Source organism: Mauremys mutica, chromosome 17 (assembly GCF_020497125.1).
Source record: "Mauremys mutica isolate MM-2020 ecotype Southern chromosome 17, ASM2049712v1, whole genome shotgun sequence".
Taxonomy (NCBI): domain Eukaryota; kingdom Metazoa; phylum Chordata; order Testudines; family Geoemydidae; genus Mauremys; species Mauremys mutica.
Genome location: NC_059088.1, coordinates 8,729,809 through 8,747,758, shown reverse-complemented (window position 1 = coordinate 8,747,758; position 17,950 = coordinate 8,729,809). Strand labels below are relative to the sequence as shown.

General features: G+C 61.8%; 2 protein-coding genes across 6 annotated transcripts; both read left to right on the top strand.

Annotated features, from left to right (window-relative positions):
• The first annotated feature begins 4,737 nt into the window (after positions 1–4,737).
• On the top strand, positions 4,738–8,303 carry LOC123352130 (phospholipase A2 inhibitor and Ly6/PLAUR domain-containing protein-like). Of its 2 annotated transcripts, none has more exons than XM_044991885.1 (6): positions 4,738–4,873; positions 5,300–5,406; positions 6,039–6,146; positions 6,776–6,931; positions 7,370–7,513; positions 7,727–8,303. In XM_044991885.1, the coding sequence occupies exons 2-6, from the start codon at positions 5,352–5,354 to the stop codon at positions 7,882–7,884; spliced, it is 621 nt and encodes a 206-aa protein (XP_044847820.1). In that variant the 5' UTR covers positions 4,738–4,873; positions 5,300–5,351; the 3' UTR covers positions 7,885–8,303. The 2 variants fall into 2 exon arrangements, with proteins under 2 accessions (XP_044847820.1, XP_044847821.1); XM_044991886.1 differs by having other exon boundaries at positions 4,740–4,873; positions 5,305–5,406.
• A 3,763-nt stretch (positions 8,304–12,066) lies between these two features.
• On the top strand, positions 12,067–17,734 carry LOC123351820 (phospholipase A2 inhibitor and Ly6/PLAUR domain-containing protein-like). Of its 4 annotated transcripts, none has more exons than XM_044991474.1 (6): positions 12,067–12,188; positions 13,164–13,280; positions 15,050–15,157; positions 15,779–15,934; positions 16,369–16,512; positions 17,192–17,734. In XM_044991474.1, exons 2-6 carry the CDS (start codon positions 13,217–13,219, stop codon positions 17,347–17,349), a joined length of 630 nt encoding a protein of 209 aa, XP_044847409.1. In that variant the 5' UTR covers positions 12,067–12,188; positions 13,164–13,216; the 3' UTR covers positions 17,350–17,734. The 4 variants fall into 4 exon arrangements, with proteins under 4 accessions (XP_044847409.1, XP_044847412.1, XP_044847408.1 ...); XM_044991473.1 differs by having other exon boundaries at positions 12,073–12,224; XM_044991477.1 differs by lacking the exon at positions 15,050–15,157.
• Positions 17,735–17,950: the final 216 nt, after the last annotated feature.

The window sequence follows — 17,950 nt, the reverse complement described above, 5'->3', positions numbered from 1 at the left end:
GTCCACTCTGCCAGAACCACGACCGGCGCCGCTCGGCCCGACTCCCCGGGCCGGGCCGGCGCCGGGGCCCGGCCGCTCGGCCCGACTCCCCGGGCCGGGCCGGCGCCGGGGCCCGGCCGCTCGGCCCGACTCCCCGGGCCGGGCCCGGCCGCTCGGCCCGACTCCCCGGGCCGGGCCCGGCCGCTCGGGGCCCGACTCCCCGGGCCGGGCCCGGCCGCTCGGCGGCAGCCGCGGGGCCCGACTCCCCGGGCCAGCGCTGGGCTGGAGGGAGCCGCGATCTGGGACCGGGAGCTGCTGAGCCAGCCGCACCTCCCCTCCCCCTCCGCGCCCCAGCTTACCTGCTGGCTGCCTCCATGCTGCTTGTTCAGGCTTCCCGCGAACATCTGATTCGCGGGAAGCAGGGGAGGGGGAGGAGAAGGGGGCAGAGCAGGAGAGGAGTGGGCGGGAACTTTTGTTAAATTTAGCAGCCCTTAACAAGCGGTTCTAAAATGGCTGCTAAATTTAACAACGGGTTCCCGCGAACCCGTGCGAACCCGCTGCAGCTCACCCCTGGTTATAATTCTCGCTGTCAGATTTGTGTCCATTTATTCTTTTGCGTAGAGACTGTGGGGTTTGGCCAATGTACACGGCAGAGGGGCATTGCTGGCACACGATGGCATAGATCACGTTGGTAGCTGTGCAGGTGAACAAGCCCCGGATGGTCTGGCTGAGGTGATTAGGTCCTATGGGGGGGGCTGTCCCTTGAATAGATATGGGGACAGAGTTGGCACCGGGGTTTGTTGCAGGGATTGGCGCCTGGGTTGGTGTTTTTGTTGTGTGGTGTGTGGTTGCTGGTGAGTATTTGCTGCAGGTTGGGGGGCTGTCTGTAACGAGGACAGGCCTGTCTCGGGGGAGACAATTTGGGGCGGGGAAGGGCTCTTGCATCTAGCAGAGGAAGGCAGGGCAAGGAGCGAGTGCGATGTTGCACCATGGTGCTGTGCGATATAACTGGTTAGGGTTTGGCCATATACGGTGTGAGTTTTATACTAAGACTTAAAGTATTAGAATAAATGAAGAGGATTGTGGGTACTAGGATTAGCCATTTCCTTTTTCTTCATGCCTTGCAAGTAAGCGACAGGAAACTGAGGCACCAACTCAAACACTAACGGAGAAAGTTTTGGGGCTAGTTCAGGAAACAGGGTTCAAAGTAGCCTGAGACAAGGCTCCGCTGGCGCTACCTCCGGTTACACACCTGGGCACAGTGGTTGGACAGGAAGGGAGACAGGTAGGTCAGAGGAAGGTCGGGGCACTGGTAGAAACGCCGGCCCCTGCCGACGCCCACTCTTCTGTAAGAGTTCTGCTAGGAGGAGTCCATTTCCTTAGGCCACACGAATAGAAAGATGCTGAAATCACTCCCCCCTCGTGGCGATTGCTAAAGAAAAAGGCCAAATGGGAATGGGGAGAGGCACAGGACGCTGCTTTAAGGCTTTTAACGCAAAAGGCTCAGGCAGCTCCAACCCTCCGCTCTCCCGATGAATCACAGCCCCTAGTTAGTCGCTCGGCTGCCAGCAGTACGGCCTTGGCTGCTACGCTATTGCGAAATAGTGAGGCAGGAAATCTGGTTCCAGTAGCGTCTGAATCCAGGAAATTGCGGGAGCTGAGCTAAACGTTGACCCCTGCGAACGCGAATGCCTGGCAGCCGGCTGGGCAGTGCAATCCTTCGACCCCTCACAGGGACAGCGCCCATCACGGACTGTGCGCACGGGGTGTGTGTGTGACTGGAAAGCTTGTGCTGGCTGCTGGATTCTCAATAAATGTGGCGTGTTGCCTTTTCCCTATAAAAAGATCTCGTGAGTTTTTTGTGAGCATAACAGCGCGGGCGTTAGCACCAGGCACAGCCCGGTCAGGGATAAGGCCCCGTTGTAACAAGCTCCCACGGGCTGGGGTGGGTTCGCCCCCCATTGTGTCCTCTCTGGCCGCTGCTTTCGTGCAATACACGTCCCTGAGTTCCGTGCCGGGGGAGACTCACCGGGGCTCTGCGGGAGGGGAAATTAGCCAAGAACCCTTTGGAACTAAAATGCAGATAAGATTCAGAAGAACAAACCCCGCCCCCGCCCCCCCCCCGGGAAATTCCCCACCCATGGGAAAGCTCTGGAAAGCCGGCCAGGCGGAGGGTGAAGACCTGGCTCCAGGCGGATGGCCAGAAGCATGGACAGGGGTGAGGTCCCGGCTCGGGGCAGGCCGCCCAGGTGAACCGACAGGGGTGAGGTCCCAGCTCGGGGCCGGCCAGGTGAACCAACAGGGGGTGAGGTCCCGGCTCGGGGCCGGCCAGGTGAACCGACGGGGGTGAGGTCCCAGCTCAGGGCAGGCCAGGTGAACCGACGGAGGGGGAGGTCCCGGCTCGGGGCCGGCCAGGTGAACCGACGGAGGGGGAGGTCCCGGCTCGGGGCCGGTCAGGTGAACCGACGGAGGGGGAGGTCCCGGCTCGGGGCCGGCCAGGTGAACCGAAGGAGGGTGAGGGCCCGGCTCGGGGCCAGCCAGGTGAACCGACGGAGGGGGAGGTCCCGGCTCGGGGCCGGCCAGGTGAACCGACGGAGGGGGAGGTCCCGGCTCGGGGCCGGCCAGGTGAACCGACGGAGGGGGAGGTCCCGGCTCGGGGCCGGTCAGGTGAACCGACGGAGGGGGAGGTCCCGGCTCGGGGCCGGCCAGGTGAACCGAAGGAGGGTGAGGGCCCGGCTCGGGGCCAGCCAGGTGAACCGACGGAGGGGGAGGTCCCGGCTCGGGGCCGGCCAGGTGAACCGACGGAGGGGGAGGTCCCGGCTCGGGGCCGGTCAGGTGAACCGACGGAGGGGGAGGTCCCGGCTCGGGGCCGGCCAGGTGAACCGACGGAGGGGGAGGTCCCGGCTCGGGGCCGGCCAGGTGAACCGACGGACGGGGAGGTCCCGGCTCGGGGCCAGCCAGGTGAACCGATGGAGGGTGAGGTCCCGGCTCGGGGCCAGCCAGGTGAACCGATGGAGGGTGAGGTCCCGGCTCGGGGCCGGTCAGGTGAACCGAAGGAGGGTGAGGTCCCGGCTCGGGGCCGGCCAGGTGAACCGACGGAGGGTGAGGTCCCGGCTCGGGGCCGGCCAGGTGAACTGACGGGGGTGAGGTCCCGGCTCGGGGCCGGCCAGGTGAACCGATGGAGGGTGAGGGCCCGGCTCGGGGCCAGCCAGGTGAACCGACGGGGGTGAGGTCCCGGCTCGGGGCCGGCCAGGTGAACCGTCGGGGGGTGAGGGCCCGGCTCGGGGCCGGCCAGGTGAACTGACGGGGGTGAGGTCCCGGCTCGGGGCCAGCCAGGTGAACCGATGGAGGGTGAGGTCCCGGCTCGGGGCCAGCCAGGTGAACCGATGGAGGGTGAGGTCCCGGCTCGGGCAGGCCGGCCAGGCTCTGGTAGCCCTGGGACCGATCTCCGGGTTACCCTGTGGCCGGCAGCGTGGTACCCGGCACCCACAGGGCCTCCCACCTGGTGAGCTGTGGGGCGCGGAGGGGCTGGGATCAGGGCGTCCCCGTCCCCTCCGCAGGCAGGTGCCCGGTGGAGTCTGGTCGCAATCGAAGCGTCTCAGGGGGCTGTTCCCTGGGGACTCTCTGGGGCGTGAGCCCCCCGGCGACGCCCTCTCCGCTCTGCTTCCAGGCACCCGGAATTACACCTACGCCGTGCACGGCTGTGCCACCAAAAGCACCTGTGTCAGCAAGGGGGGGGGTGTACAAGCTGCCAGGGGTCTTCACCGACGTCGTGATCACGTCCGAATGCAGCCCGGCCCCCACACCCGGCCCCAAGCAGAGCACTTAGCCCCCCGGGCGCCAGGCTCCAGCCCAGCCGCTGCCTGGGGCACACGGAGCCCGGCAGGGTGGTCGCTCCTGTCGCCGTCGGCTCTCGGCACGATCCAGGATCGAGTCCCAGCATCGGGCGCGTGCCGCAAACTGCTGGGGGGGGAGGAGGGGGAGATTAATTTCCTGTGAGAACGTCCCTGAATAAAGCATCACCAGCGGGTGAGGGGGGAAACACGTGTGATTTTTTAACGCTGTTGCAAAACTGGCACATCAGGGCACCAATCTCACCTGGGGTCTGGGCAGCACCCGGCACGGAGGGGCCCTGGACTCGACTGGGGTCTGGGCAGCGCCCGGCACAGGGGGACCCTGGTCTTGTGTGAGGTCTGGGCAGCGCCCAGGGGGTCTGGGCAGTGACTGGTGCAAAGGGGGCTCCAGTCTTGCTTGGAACAGAGGCAAACCCCAGACGCTTCCATCTTGGGCACCCCCTACGAGGAGAGGCAGTGCTGTCCAGTGGTTAGTGCATGGGCCTCGGACATGAGAGACCCTGGTTCAACTCCCTGCTGTGCCCCAGACCCCTTGGGTAAATCACCCGGACTCTCTGTGCCTCAGTTTCCCCATCTGGACAACAGGGCTAGCAGCCCTGCCCTGCTGCCCAGGGGTGTGCGGGGATGAAGCCGCAAGGACGGGGGTAGCAAGTCTTGGTCACCCCACTGGGGCCTATTTCCCCCCCCCGGTGTAAATCAGGAGTCACCCCCCTGGGGCCCATTCCCCTGGTGTAAATCAGGAGTCACCCCCTTGGAGTCCCTGGGCCGAGTCCCCTCTCACTTCCCCCAGGGTAAATCGGGAGTAACTCAGCGAGGCGGCTCCTGTTTACACCAGCTCCGGGGGCCGCCCTTCAGCAGGGGGCGGACGGGGGAGGCCTTTGGAGACGAGCCCCGGTCTGGCCTGGTGCCCGCCCGCTGCACTAGCTATTTAAGCAGCCGGCCCCTGCCCGCTTGCCCAGCCACCAGCTAAGCCCGGCATCTCCGCGGCCCAGGGACAGAGCTGCAAACCCACCCCCTGCCCCAGCCCTGCGCTGCCCCAGGTGAGAATTCCCTCCCCAGCCGACACCGCCGCCCTGGCTCCTGTGCCAGGCCCTGCCCCTGCCCAGCTGGGTTACACCCAGTGCTCAGGGCAGGAGGAAGCCAGGCGGCGGGTGCCAGGGACGCTGTCCAGCCGGGGGGCCGCAGGGCAGAGCGGGGGGCTCTGGGAATGTCCTCGCTCCATGGCTGGGCTCAGCGGGCGACGCTGCCGGCCCTGCTCGCTCGGGCGGGCACTGCCCAGAGACAGCTGCACAGCGCCACGGCCCCCTGCAGAATATCGGGGCTTCCTAGCGCGGGGGAGGGGGGTTCTCCCAGAGCTGAGGAGAGAACCCAGGAGTCCTGACTTCTGGCTCCCCTGCTCTGACCACGGGATCCGAAGCCCAGCCCAGAGCTGGGGGCAGACAAGCAGACTTTGCTCTGTGTTCCAGCCTAGGTGGATCTGTCGCGGCTCCGACACCAGCCCCCGCTCTCTCCAGAGCCATGGACGTTCGTCTTGTCTTGTGCCTCCTCTGGGCTCTCCTAGCTACGGCCAGCGGTGTGTGGTGTGAATTTCTGGGGGTCTAATGCGTTAGAGTGGGGGTGGGGGGAGCCAGGACTCCTGGGTTCTATCCCAACTCCTGGAGGGGGAGTGGGCTATAATGGGATCTATCCCCAGCTCTGCCAGTGAGCAAGTCCCTGCTCCGTGCCTCAGTTGCCCCTCCCCCATCTTTTTGACCATAATCTCTTTGGGGATGATCTGTTTCTCAAGCTGGGTCTGTGCAGCACCTGGCACGATGGGGGGCGAGGCCCCAGTCTCAGCCAGGGTTTGTGCAGCGCCTGGCACGACAGGGGGCTGATCGCAGATGGGGTCTGTGCAGCTCTTAGGAAAGCATCACGTGGATTGTTCCCCTGAGAAAATCACCATGGGAAACGTTCCCATTTTCCAGACAGGGACCTTCCTGGTCTGGCCACTGGAGGGAGTCAGGAGAAGTGACTCTGCCTCTGTCCTCGAAATAACTTGCAGGGGGGCCATCCCAGCAGAAAGGGTCCCTGGGGGCCTGAGAACCCAGCTCACGGGATCTGAGCCACCCCAGTGCCAGAAAACGACCTGGGGAGCCCGTAAATGGTGGCCAAGGAGCGGATGAGGAATCATTGTTTGCCAGAACTCAGGAGCAATTCCTTTCACAGCACGTCCTTCCAGCTGTTACCACAGCATCCCCGGGGAAAGCAACGCAGTGAGGAGCTGTAGCAGTGGGGCAGATTCTTGCATCGCTGTTCAGGAAGCGAACTCCTTCGGTACGTGCCGTGGTGCCGTGACACAGAGCAGGGCGCGGGCTCTCTAGGCCGCACATCCTGAATCAGCAGATTAGAGCAAAATTGGTGCGTTCAGCTAAAACGGCAGCTCTCTGGCCTTCATAGTCAGTGTGACCGACACAGTGACGCTGCCTGGGTCTGCTCAGAGCCTGAGCCCATTTCTGGGAGGGGGGAGCTGCCCTGAGTGTGACCGACGCAGCGACGCTGCCTGGGTCTGCCGAGAGCCTGAGCCCATTGCAGGGAGGAGAGAAAACTGCCCCAGGCATCTCAATGGGGTTTTAACTCCCAGCCCCTTGGCCCTAGGGGGACCCTGTCAACTCCCCTGAGCCCCCAGCCAGGGAGCTCTGCGTGAGGGGCAGAGTACAACAGGCCTGGCCTCCCTCCCCCAAAGCAGAGAGCCCCAACTGCCAGGTTAAGGCCCGTGGGATCCCACTACTGCCACCAGTTTGAAGCCGCCCTCACTCCGGGTAGGGGGGGTTGGATCAAACACTGAGGCAGAGCCACGTGGGGCGGGGGGTGGCCTTGGTCCAGCTGTAGGGAGCCGGCGGGAGGTTGGGGATTCGGGCTCTCGTGTTCACCCCTTGACAGACGTTCCTGCCCCTCTCCACCAGGGGGCGTGGTGAACACAGGCGTCCTCCAGTTATGCACCAACAGCCTGATCAGCCTGGAGGGCGACCTGGACTTTGAATTCGGGGGCGGCGTCTACGTGAGGGTCCACTCCGAGATCTGCAGAGAGACCAACTGCAACACGGGGGAGATAAAGGAACGTACGTACCCGGCCTGCGCCCGCCCCCACCCTGGCACCTCTCAACTGCCCTTTCCCTCCACTGCCCTGCACCCTTGGGGATCAGGGACCCATTGCACCGGGTGCTGCCCAGCCCCTCCCCCCTGACTGAGATCGGGGCCCCCCATCATGTCGGGCGCTGCCCAGACACACGAGGAGACACAGCTCCTGTCCCAATGAGCTTCCAATCCGAATGGGCCCAGGCAGGATCATTCTCACCATCTTCCCGTTGGGGAAACTGAGGCCCAGAAACGTCCAAGCTCCCCCGGCCTGTCAGCGGCAGAGTTGGGAGGAAGCGAACCCAGGCGTCCTGACACCAGCCCTGTGTCTTCACTGCAGCCCACCCGCCCTGCAAACGCCGAGACACAAGGAGCTGCTTCCTGCTTCAGCCCCGATTCTGATTCCCCCCCTTTGTCCGCAGGCCCCAAAATCAGCACCGTGCCCAACGGGAGACAGTGCCCGTCGTGCTTTGCCCCAGGATCCCACCGCTGCCTCCACAACGTCACCCTGCACTGCCAGGGGGCCGCCAACCAGTGCGTCGACGTCGTGGGGACGCTGTCAGAGAGTGAGTTCCCCATCGGCCCCCCCAGGCCAAACCTGCCAGCGGGCACTGGACCAATCCCCCCCCCCCGAGCGGGGCAGGCTGCAGGGCGCGTGGGCGGGGTTGGGGGGAGAAAGGGCCAAACCCTGTGCCAGGGGCGCTGTGACCCCAATGCCAGGGGCTCTGTGCACACACACACACCCCCCGCCGGGTAATAACGACAATTTCTCTGGGCAGACTACGTCGAAATCCCTTTCGCAGCCAGAGGCTGCGCCACCCAGGATGTGGCCAAGATCAAAGCCGGGGACATACTGGTGTCGGGCGTATTCACCTATCGGATCAAGAGCATCCAGTTAAGCCCGGCCCCCAGAACGGAGATCGAGGACGGCTTCTGACACCTGCTGAGCTCCATCCCACTGGCGCACCCCCACTTCGAGCTATTCCCTCCCCCCCACCCCCAGCTGTGACTCAGTCCCCCCCCACCCCAGGCAGGGAATAACGGTGCCGAGCCGCCTTCGTAAAGCGCATTGAGACCCACCGGTGCAGGGCCCGAGCCAGAGACCCATTATGGGCTTTGCACTGAGCGTGACGGGCTTAAAAACAGGCCTGAGCATTAGAGACCCATTAGCAGCTTCTCCCAGGAGAGTGATCTGAGGGGTAGAACCCAGGAGTCCGGGCTCCCAGGCCCCCTGCTGTAACCACTAGTCCCCACTCCCCTCCCAGATCCAAGAACAGAACCCAGGCATCCTGCCACCCCTCCACCCTCTGTTCTCACCTTTCGTATTTCCACACACTAATGCATTGAATAAAGCTGCATCATAAATCCAAAATCCCTGCATGTGTCTGTACAGCTGCCCCCATCCACACTGGACCCAGGAGTCCTGGCCCCCACCCCACCTCCCAGAGAGCAACAGGGACTCTTGTGCCAGTCGACGTTATTGCCGAGGGCAGCTGTGCACTAAACACTTGGGGGGACCCGGCTGCATCGCTGCAAGTCCAGCCAGGGCGGGAGAGGGACAGCGAAGAAACAGATGTCTAGAAAATTGGCCACTTTTGCACTCTGGGCCTCAGTTTCCCCTTCTGTGCAATAATCTTTCCTTTGTCTCTTTAGCTTGGAAGCTCTCCAGGGCAGGGGCTGGCTCTCAGGGCAGTGCCTGGCACGACAGGGATTCCCTGATCTCAGCCGGGGGGCTGGGCAGCACCTGGCATAATGGGGGCCCCCAATCTAGGTGGAGTCTGTGCCCCCCAGCATCCCATTGTGACACTCTGTACCCCAAAGCAACACCCCGGCAGCCCCGTATTTACCGTGGTGAGAGCATTAAGGTGTGTTCTGTACCCAGTCTGCCTTGGGAGGGATCATTCTAAAAGCCTTGATCTGCTGAGCATTAATCCCCCGTCGGACGGGCTGCGCTAGGACTGTGCAGGGCGTTCCCGCGTGTGCTGCGTGTGTGTTACTGAAATGTGGGGCGAGGCTGGGAACACCCACCACCAGCCTTTCAGGGGCAACAGTGGAGCAGCCAGACGGCGCTGAGGGATCCACACTCCCGAGGACGACCCAGGAACTGGATCCGATGGAGACGCCTCAGGGGGAGCACGGAGACGGGGGGGCTGCTTGACTCAGCTCACAGCAAAAGCTCTTTCCAGCCAGCTGGAGGAACCTGTAACGGGGGCGGGGGCGGGGGCGGGACGTTCTCCCCTGTCCCCCCTCCCCCCACAACCCAACCCCTGGGCACACGGCTGGAGGACTGCGGTGCGGCTTTGCCGCGGTTGGTCTCTCAGCGGGGCCGTGGGGTATCCCACCGCCTGGCTCTAGTCCCCCGGCCGTCGGCTCTGCGGTCGGGGGCAGTAACGCAACTCGGTTAGGGGCTCAGGCCGTTGCAGCGGGGGCTGAGTCCATAGTTCCCATAGCAGCCCAGGCCCTCGGTCAGGGCGGGGCAGCAGCAAACAGGCAGGGGCTGAGTCAGCAGTTACTTAACAGGAGATCCCAGCCTCTCCAGGCCGGGGGGGGGGAGATGCCACCCAAGGAGTGGGGTGGCAGGGGGGCCGCAGGCCCCTCCCTCTCCATTGCGTCCCAGCCCGGGGCCCTGGCAGCGGCAGAGACTTGCTGCGTCAGTGGGGATCCCGGCCGCAACACACTGACATGGGCTCTGTTGTTCAAATGTTGTTCTAATGAAGTGCAGCAGAGTGGACGTGACAGGATCTACTGACTCAAAGGCAGCCTTGAGATCAGCATACGCTACGTCCAGAGGTTTCCAGAACTCGCAATGTATCTCCAACAACAAGCGAAGGGCCAACATGGCGTCTAACGTGGCCCTGTTCCTCGTACAGCCTGACGGTTGGGGACGACGCGTCCGATGTAGCAAAGGCTCCAGGCGTGCCGGCAAAACATGCGCAAACACCTTCCCTGGGACGGGGAGCAAGGTGATCGGCCGGTAGCTCTTACACTCACTGCACGGTCCCTTGCCCTTACGGAGCGAGATCACAATTCCGTCCTTCCAGGCGGTTGGCAGGGCCCCACTTCTCCACACCAGCCGAAAGCTGGCCAGAAGTGATTCTGCTACAGGAGCAATAGCACATTTTAGCAGCTCTGAGGGGATGCCGTCGGCACCGGCTCTGCGTCCGTTTTTCAGTGTAGAGATGGTGCACTTCATTTCATCCAACGCCGGTGCATCAGTACAAATGTCTGGAGCCGGAACCCCAGTGACAGGCAGATCATCCAGCTCTGAACAAGCGGCTGCTGGAGGACGGTTCAGGACACTGTGATAATGTTCCACCCAGCGTGAGAGAATGAGATTTCCATGGACGGCCTTGGCTGTCGTTCAGGAAGCAAAACACAAAATTCTGCATATTTTATTTGTCAAAGTAACACAATAGAATCATGGCAGTGTCAATGATTTCGATCATTTATTTCAAAATATCTGCCAGCAAGTCTGTCCCTAACAATTCTGACCAGAACAAAAACCCGATTCTGGTAAAAAAAATTTTTTTTTTGACAAATACATTCCTTATGAGGCATTTTAACACTTTGAACAGACCCGGGCATCTATTGTGACTAAACCACAGAGCGAGGGGTTTAAACGAGGGAAGCAAGTTCCTGGTTTACCCCTGGGAAGAAGGAGGGTGGCTGGGAGGTTGGGTGCTCCCCTCCCCCCAAACCATCCCAAATCTCCTGTGAAAACAGAAGAGCCCAGAAGATGCTGTCCCGGTAATTCCACGCAGCGGGGCTGATTTTCTAATCTGCCGGGGGGGCTCAACCCTGAGTTTCAGCCCCTGGCCCCGCCCCCACTGCACCCTTTCCCCAAAGCCCCCACCCTACCCCGCCCCTCCTCTTCCCACCCGCATTCTGCCACCTCCCCTGAGCATGGCCTGCCCTCACTCCTCCCCCACCCAGCGCCTCCTGCTCGCCTATAAGAAATATATATATAGATATGCATTAGCCTGCTAAACCCAGGGATGTGAGTTCAATCCCTGAGGGGGCCATTTGGAGCAAAAATCTGTCTGGGGATTGGTCCTGCTTTGGGCAGGGGGTTGGACTAGATACCTCCTGAGGTCCCTTCCAACCCTGATATTCCATGATTCTATGATACGCAAGCAAGCAGGCTAATCCTATAGCCTACAGGGGCCCATTCCTCCGTGTAAATCAGGAGTCACCCCACTGGGGCCCGTTCCCCCTGGTGTAAATCAGGAATCACCCCACTGGGGCCCGTCCCCCCTGGTGTAAATCAGGAGTCACCCCACTGGGGCCCGTTCCCCCTGGTGTAAATCAGGAATCACCCCACTGGGGCCCGTCCCCCCTGGTGTAAATCAGGAGTCACCCCACTGGGGCCCGTTCCCCCTGGTGTAAATCAGGAATCACCCCACTGGGGCCCGTCCCCCCTGGTGTAAATCAGGAGTCACCCCACTGGGGCCCGTTCCCCCTGGTGTAAATCAGGAATCACCCCACTGGGGCCTGTTCCCCTGTGTAAATCAGAAGTCACCCCCCTGGGGCCCGTTCTCCCCCCCCCCCCATGTAAATCAGGAGTCACCCCTCTGGGGCCCATTCTGCTCTCACTGCTCCCAGGGTAAATCAGGAGTCACTGCACTGGAGTCGGTGAGGTGGCATCTGTTACCAGATGCAAATCTGGCCCCTGGCAGCCAGCTCTGTGCGCCGCCCTTCAGGAGGGAGAGGGGCGAGCCGGGGAGAAGTGCCCTGGTCGGGCGCCGCACCATCGATTTAAGCAGCCCGCCCCTGAATAGGGGCAGTTTTGCAAACAATCAGGTGCATAAGCCACTGCCAACTATTGAGGGACTGTCAATTATTTTCCTTCTTGCCAGGAATAGTTAGTTAGTAGATTATGGTAGCGACTTGGGTTAGCTACGGCAACGCTGGAAGGGAGCAGGAGGGGTGAACCAGACACCCTGTGTCTGCGCCCTTCTCCTGATGTGTGGGGTTGGATGTCTGTGAAAACCAGGCATCTGGAAACATTTCTGCCTGCCAGATGGACAGCTGGAAACCGCATCACCACATCCTGTTTTGACATTTGTGTCAGGTTTCCTTTTGTTCAGCAGTTGAGTCCATTGGATCGGCTCTGCCCCATGGCTGATAGACCCGGCTGTGTGACTTTGGGGTATAAAAGGGGATTTGTGGGTGTGGGTCAAGCGGGTCGTGTCGTGGCCACACTGCGATCTCCAGCCCTGGCTGGCCACCGGAAATCTGCAGGTGACTCACGCGAATACCGCTCCAGCCTCCTGCAGGGTAATGCTCAGTTTGGGGTGTCTGGGTGGGCTTGAGGAAAGGTGCTCGGCGGCGGCGGGGGTGCTAGAGACGAGGAAAGTGAAGGCATGAAGGGAAAGCAGGTGCTTTCAGTTGGTTCGTGTCAGCCGTAGCAGACGGAAGCGCTGCGTCTCCCTTGGTGTCCTGAGACCACCTCGTGGAGCGTAACATTACCGAGAGCTCGGGAATCGGGGGACCCCACCCCCTCGCGTGCCTGGTCACCAGCTAATTCCAGGGGAAGAGCCACAAACCCACCCCCGAACCCTCCACAGCCTAGGGGGAGAATTCCCTCACCGGCCACAGGCCCTGGCGCTTATGCCAGTCCCTGCCCCTGCTCCTGATGGAGCTGGATGAAACCCAGTGCTCAGGGCAGGAGACAGCCACATGCCAGGTACCAGGGCGTCTCTCGAGCTGGGCAGCATGGGAGGGGCCTGGCTCTGGGAATTCCCTCACTCCATGGCTGGGCTCAGCGGGTGAGATGGGTAACCCTGCCCGGAGCACTCCCCAGAGACAGCTGCACAATGCTGGGTTCCCCTACAGAATATCAGGGCTTCCTAATGCAGGGGGTAATCCCAGAGCTGAGGGGAGAACCCAGGAGTCCTTGCTCCCAGCACCCCCGCTCTAACCACTACACTCTCCTCCCAGGGCCAGGGAGAGAACCCACGAGTCCTGGGTCCCAGCCCCCCCTGCTCTGACCACTAGACCCCACTCCCCTCCTGGAGCTGGGGAGAGAACCCAGGAGTCCTGGCTCGCAGCCCCCCCTGCTCTAACCACTAGACCCTGCTCCCCTCCCAGAGCCGGGGAGAGAACCCAGGCATCCTGGCTCCCAGCCCCTCCTGGTTTAACCACTAGGCCCCACTCCCCTCCCAGAGCTGGGGCCAGAAAAGCAGACTCTGCCCTGTGGTGTTTCCTGTGTTCCAGGCTAGGCGGCTCCATCGTGGCTCTGAGACCAGCCCCCCGCCCTCTCCAGACCCATGGAACTTCATCTCATCTTCTGCCTCCTCTGGGCTCTGCCAGCTACAGCTAATGCTGTGTCACGTGAGTTTCTTGAGAGCTAATGGGTTAGAGGAGGGGAGCTAGGAGCCAGGACTCTGGGTTCTAGCCCAGCTCGAGGAGAGGGAGTGGGGTATAATGGGATCCGTCCCCAGCTTTGTGAGTGAGCAAGTCCCTGCTCCGTGCCTCAGTTTCCCCCACCGCTCTGTCTGTCTGACCGTTAACTCTTTCTCACGGTGGGTCTGTGCAGTGCCTGGCATGGAGGGGGGCCCAATCTCAGGCACGGTTGGTGCAGCGCCTGTGGGGCAATCTCAGACGGGGTCTGTGCAGCTCTTAGGAAAGCATCACGTGGATTGTTCCCCTGAGAAAATCCCCATGGGAAACGTTCCCATTTTCCAGCCAGGGACCTGCTGGAAAAGGTGCAGAGAAGGGCAACAAAAATGATTCAGGGTTTGGAACGGCTTCTGCCGGAGGAGAGATTAATAAGACTGGGACTGTTCAGCTTGGAAAAGAGGTGACTGAGGGGGGAGATGGTAGCAGGGTGAGCACCCGCTCCAGCCGGGAAGGGGTTGGAAATGCCCTGCAGAGCACTGGCGCTGGGGAAGGGAGCAAGGCCCCGGCTGATGGGGGGAAGTGGCTGCAGCTGGGGCCACGCCCCAGACAGACCAACCGGGCGTTATAAGAAGGCCAGGGCAGGCAGGAGCTCAGGACTCTCTCTCTGCTGGTAGAGGGAGAGGGGCCTGGCTGCAGGGAGCTGGGCTGGGGAGCTCTGGCCTAGGAAAGCCCCAGGCTGCGGCCTAGCACAAGGCCAACGGTTACTGGGGTTGCAGGGGGCAGCCCAGGGATAGGTCCAACCCCCCCCCCCCTTGCCGGTGATGAGGGGCCAACACTGCCGTCTGCCCCGGGGAGTGGGGCTATATGGGGACTGGCAGTAGCCGTACACTGAGGTGAGGTGGGGCTAGTGGGTGGGGAGACCCAGAGTGGGGGGGTACTGCCAGGGGAGCAGCAGCCCAGAGAAAGGGGCACTGGGGTCCTGGGAGGGACACGGGGGGGTCAGCGAGAAGGCGGATCACCAGCCTGCAGGGGGCGCTGCAGGATGCTGGAAGAGCCAATTCCCATGGACGACCAGCAGGAGGCGCCGCAGGGGAGAGTCCACTCCCTTACAGGGCTATAAAATCATGAGTGGTGCGGAGAAAGGAAACACGGAAGTGCTATTTACTCCTTCTCATAACACAAGAACTAGGGGGTCATCAAATGAAATTAACAGGCAGCAGGTTTAAAACAACCACAGGAAAGTATTTTTTCACACAACGCACAGTCAACCCGTGGAACTCCCTGCCAGGGGATGTTGTGAAGGCCAAGACTATAACCGGGTTCAAAAGGGAGCTAGATAAGTTCATGGAGGGCAGGTCCATCAATGGCTAGTAGCCAGTCTGGGCAGGGATGGGGTCCCTAGGTTCTGTTTGCCAGCAGCTGGGAATGGGCGACAGGGGATGGGTCACTTGGTTATTCCCTGTTCTGTTCATCCCCTCGGGGGCACCTGGCACTGGCCACTGTCGGCAGACAGGACACTGGGCTGGATGGACCTTTAGTCTGACCCAGTCTGGCCGTTCTTATGTTCTCTGCCCCTGAAATAACTTGCAGGGCAGCCAGCCGAGCCAAAACGTTCACTGGGGGCCTGAGAACCCGGCTCAGGGGAGCTGAGCCACCCCGGAGGTCAGAAAACGACCTGGTGAGCCAGTAAATAGTGGCCAAGGAGCAGACAAAGAATCGTTTGCCAGAACTGAGGAGGAATTCTTCTCTGGTTTTCGTAGTGTGGCCTTCCAGCTGTTACCAGGGCGTCCTTGGGAAAAGCAGCGTAGCCAGGAGATGTAATTGGGATGAGAATTCTTGCCTCACTGTTCAGGAAGAGAACACCCTCGGTACATGCCGTGACGCAGAGCAAGGCGCAGGCTCTCTAGGCCACGCATCCTGAATCAGCAGATAAAATCAAAATCGCAGCTTTCAGCTAAAAGAAAACAGCAGGTCCCAGGCCATTACGGTCAGTGTGAGCTATGCGGCGATGCTGCCTGAGTCTGCCGAGAGCCTGAGCCCACTGATGGGAGGGGGGAGCTGCCCTGAATGTGACCGATGCTGCCTGGGTCTGCCGAGAGCCTGAGCCGATTGCCAGAATGAGAGTAAACTGCCCTAGGCATCTCAATGGGGTCTTAACTCCCAGCTCCCTGGCCCTGGGTGGGGGGGACCCTATGAACCCTCCTGTCCCCAGCCAGGGGGCTCTGCATGAGTGGCAGAGCACAACAGGCTCTCCCCCAAAGCAGAAAGCCCCAACTGCCAAGTTAAGGCCTTTGGGATCCCACTACTGCCACCAGTTTGAACACACGCTCACTCCGGGTAGGGGGGCCTGGGTCAAACTCAGAGGCAGAGCCATGTGGGGTGGGGGGGGGTGGCCTTAATGTGATTGTAGGGAGCTGGTGGGAGGTAGGGGATTCAGGGAGCTACCTCACTTTCACCCCTTGACATCCGTTCCTTCCCCTCCCCACCAGGGGGCGTGGTGAACACGGGCGTCCTCCAGGCATGTGGCAACAACATGCATAGCCTGGTGGGCAACCTGGACTTTGAATTCGGGGGCGGCGTCTACGTGAGGGTCCACTCCAAGATCTGCAGAGAGACCAACTGCAACACGGGGGAGAAAAAGGAACGTACGTACCCGGCCTGCGCCCGCCCCCACCCTGGCACCTCCCACCTGCCCTTTCCCTCCACTGCCCTGCACCCTTGGGGATCAGGGACCCATTGCACCGGGCGCTGCCCAGCCCCCCCCAACTGAGATCAGGGCCCCCCATCATGTCGGGCGCTGCCCAGACACACGAGGAGACACAGCTCCTGTCCCAACGAGCTTCCAATCCGAATGGACCCAGGCAGGATCATTCTCACCATCTTCCCACTGGGGAAACTGAGGCCCAGAAACGTCCAAGCTCCCCCGGCCTGTCAGCAGCAGAGTTGGGAGGAAGAGAACCCAGGCGTCCTGACACCAGCCCTGTGCCTTCACTGCAGCCCACCCGCCCTGCAAACGCCGAGACACAAGAAGCTGCTTCCTGCTTCAGCCCCGATTCTGATTCCCCCCCTTTGTCCACAGGCCCCAAAATCAGCACCGTGCCCAACGGGAGACAGTGCCCGTCGTGCTTTGCTCCAGGATCCCACCTCTGCCTCCACAACGTCACCCTGCACTGCCAGGGGGCCGCCAACCAGTGCGTCGACGTCGTGGGGACGCTGTCAGAGAGTGAGTTCCCCATCGGCCCCCCCAGGCCAAACCCGCCCGGGAGACACCCGGGCCTGCCAGCGGGCACTGGACCAATCCCCCCCCCCCCGCCCCGAGCGGGGCAGGCTGCAGGGCGCGTGGGCGGGGCTGGGGCGAGAAAGGGCCTGTGGTCAAAATCTGGAGGCGAAAAAGGGGTCCAGTGGGTGGATGGCTCAGAACTACCGGTACTTCGTCTTCTCCTTCCCATCTTCCCCCTCAGATCCTTCGCTTCATCCTTCGGGGTCACTTGCCTCGTCGTCCTTCGTCTGCTCGCTGGCTGTTCTCTCCTTTTTCAGTTCCCCTCTTTCCTTGTTTCCTTCTCTTCCCTTTTCTCTTCCCGTCTTTCCTTGGTTGATTCCCTTTTTCTTTTTCTTTTTCTTTTTCTTCTGTCCGTCTCTTTCCTCTTGTCTTTCCTTCCTGTCCGTCTCCTCCTCCGTCCCCCTTCCTGACTCCCCCCTTTGGGAGCCCCCCCCCTCTTTCCTGGGGCTTTTCCAAATGGCCCCAGGCCGACCAGAATTGTCTCCTCCTCTCCTCGTCCTCGCCCCGGCCGGCCTTGGATCTCCAGCGCCTGGCGCAATGGGGCCAAGGGCTCTGTGCCCCCCATGCCAGGGGCTCTGTGCGCCCCCCCAGGCTGGATAATAACAACAATTTCTCTGGGCAGACGGCGTCGAAATCCCTTTCGCAGCCAGAGGCTGCGCCACCCAGGATGTGGCCAGCATCAAAGCCGGGGACGTCCTGATGTCGGGCGTATTCAGCTATCGAATCAAGAGCATCCAGTTAAACCCGGCCCCCAGAACGGAGACCACGGATGACTTCTGACACCTGCTGAGCTCCATCCCGCTGGCACACCCCTGCTTCGAGCTATACCCCCAGGCCTCTCCATGGCTGCCCCCCCAGTGGTCCCTCAGTTCCCTCCCCCCGGGGGGAGATAACGGTGCCGTGCAAGGCCCAAGCCAGAGACCCATTATGGGCTTTGCACTGAGTGTGACGGGCTTAAAAACAGGCCTGAGTATTAGAGACCCATTAGCAGCTTCCCCTCAGCGTGTGCACCCAGGGGAAGGTCCTGGCTCTCAGCTATGTTTGTTCTAACCACTAGTCCTCACTCCCCTCCCAGAGCCAGGGACAGAGCCCAGGCATCCTGCCACCTCTCCACCTCTGTTCTCACCTTTCGTATTTCCGCACGCCAAGGCACTCAATAAAGCTGCATCCTACATCCAAATTCCCGGCAGAGCATGTGTCTGTACCGCTGCCCCCGACCACGCCGGACCCAGGAGTCCTGGCCCCCGCCTCCTCCCAGAGACTAACAGGGACTCACGTCAAAGGAGGCTGTTGCCGAGGGCGGCTCTGCACTAAACACCCGGCTGCATCGCTCCGGGGTGTGAAACAGCCGCACGCTGGGAGCCGTAAGGAAGCCGACGTA

Coding starts and splice junctions, on each gene's coding strand:
- LOC123352130 (XM_044991885.1), top strand. CDS start 5,352: ATGGACGTTCGTCTTGTCTTGTGCCTCCTCTGGGCTCTCCTAGCTACG. Junction 6,932..7,369: donor CACGGGGGAGATAAAGGAAC/GTACGTACCCGG, acceptor CTTTGTCCGCAG/GCCCCAAAATCAGCACCGTG. Junction 7,514..7,726: donor CGTGGGGACGCTGTCAGAGA/GTGAGTTCCCCA, acceptor TTCTCTGGGCAG/ACTACGTCGAAATCCCTTTC.
- LOC123351820 (XM_044991474.1), top strand. CDS start 13,217: ATGGAACTTCATCTCATCTTCTGCCTCCTCTGGGCTCTGCCAGCTACA. Junction 15,158..15,778: donor TCAGGAAGAGAACACCCTCG/GTACATGCCGTG, acceptor CCTCCCCACCAG/GGGGCGTGGTGAACACGGGC. Junction 15,935..16,368: donor CACGGGGGAGAAAAAGGAAC/GTACGTACCCGG, acceptor CTTTGTCCACAG/GCCCCAAAATCAGCACCGTG.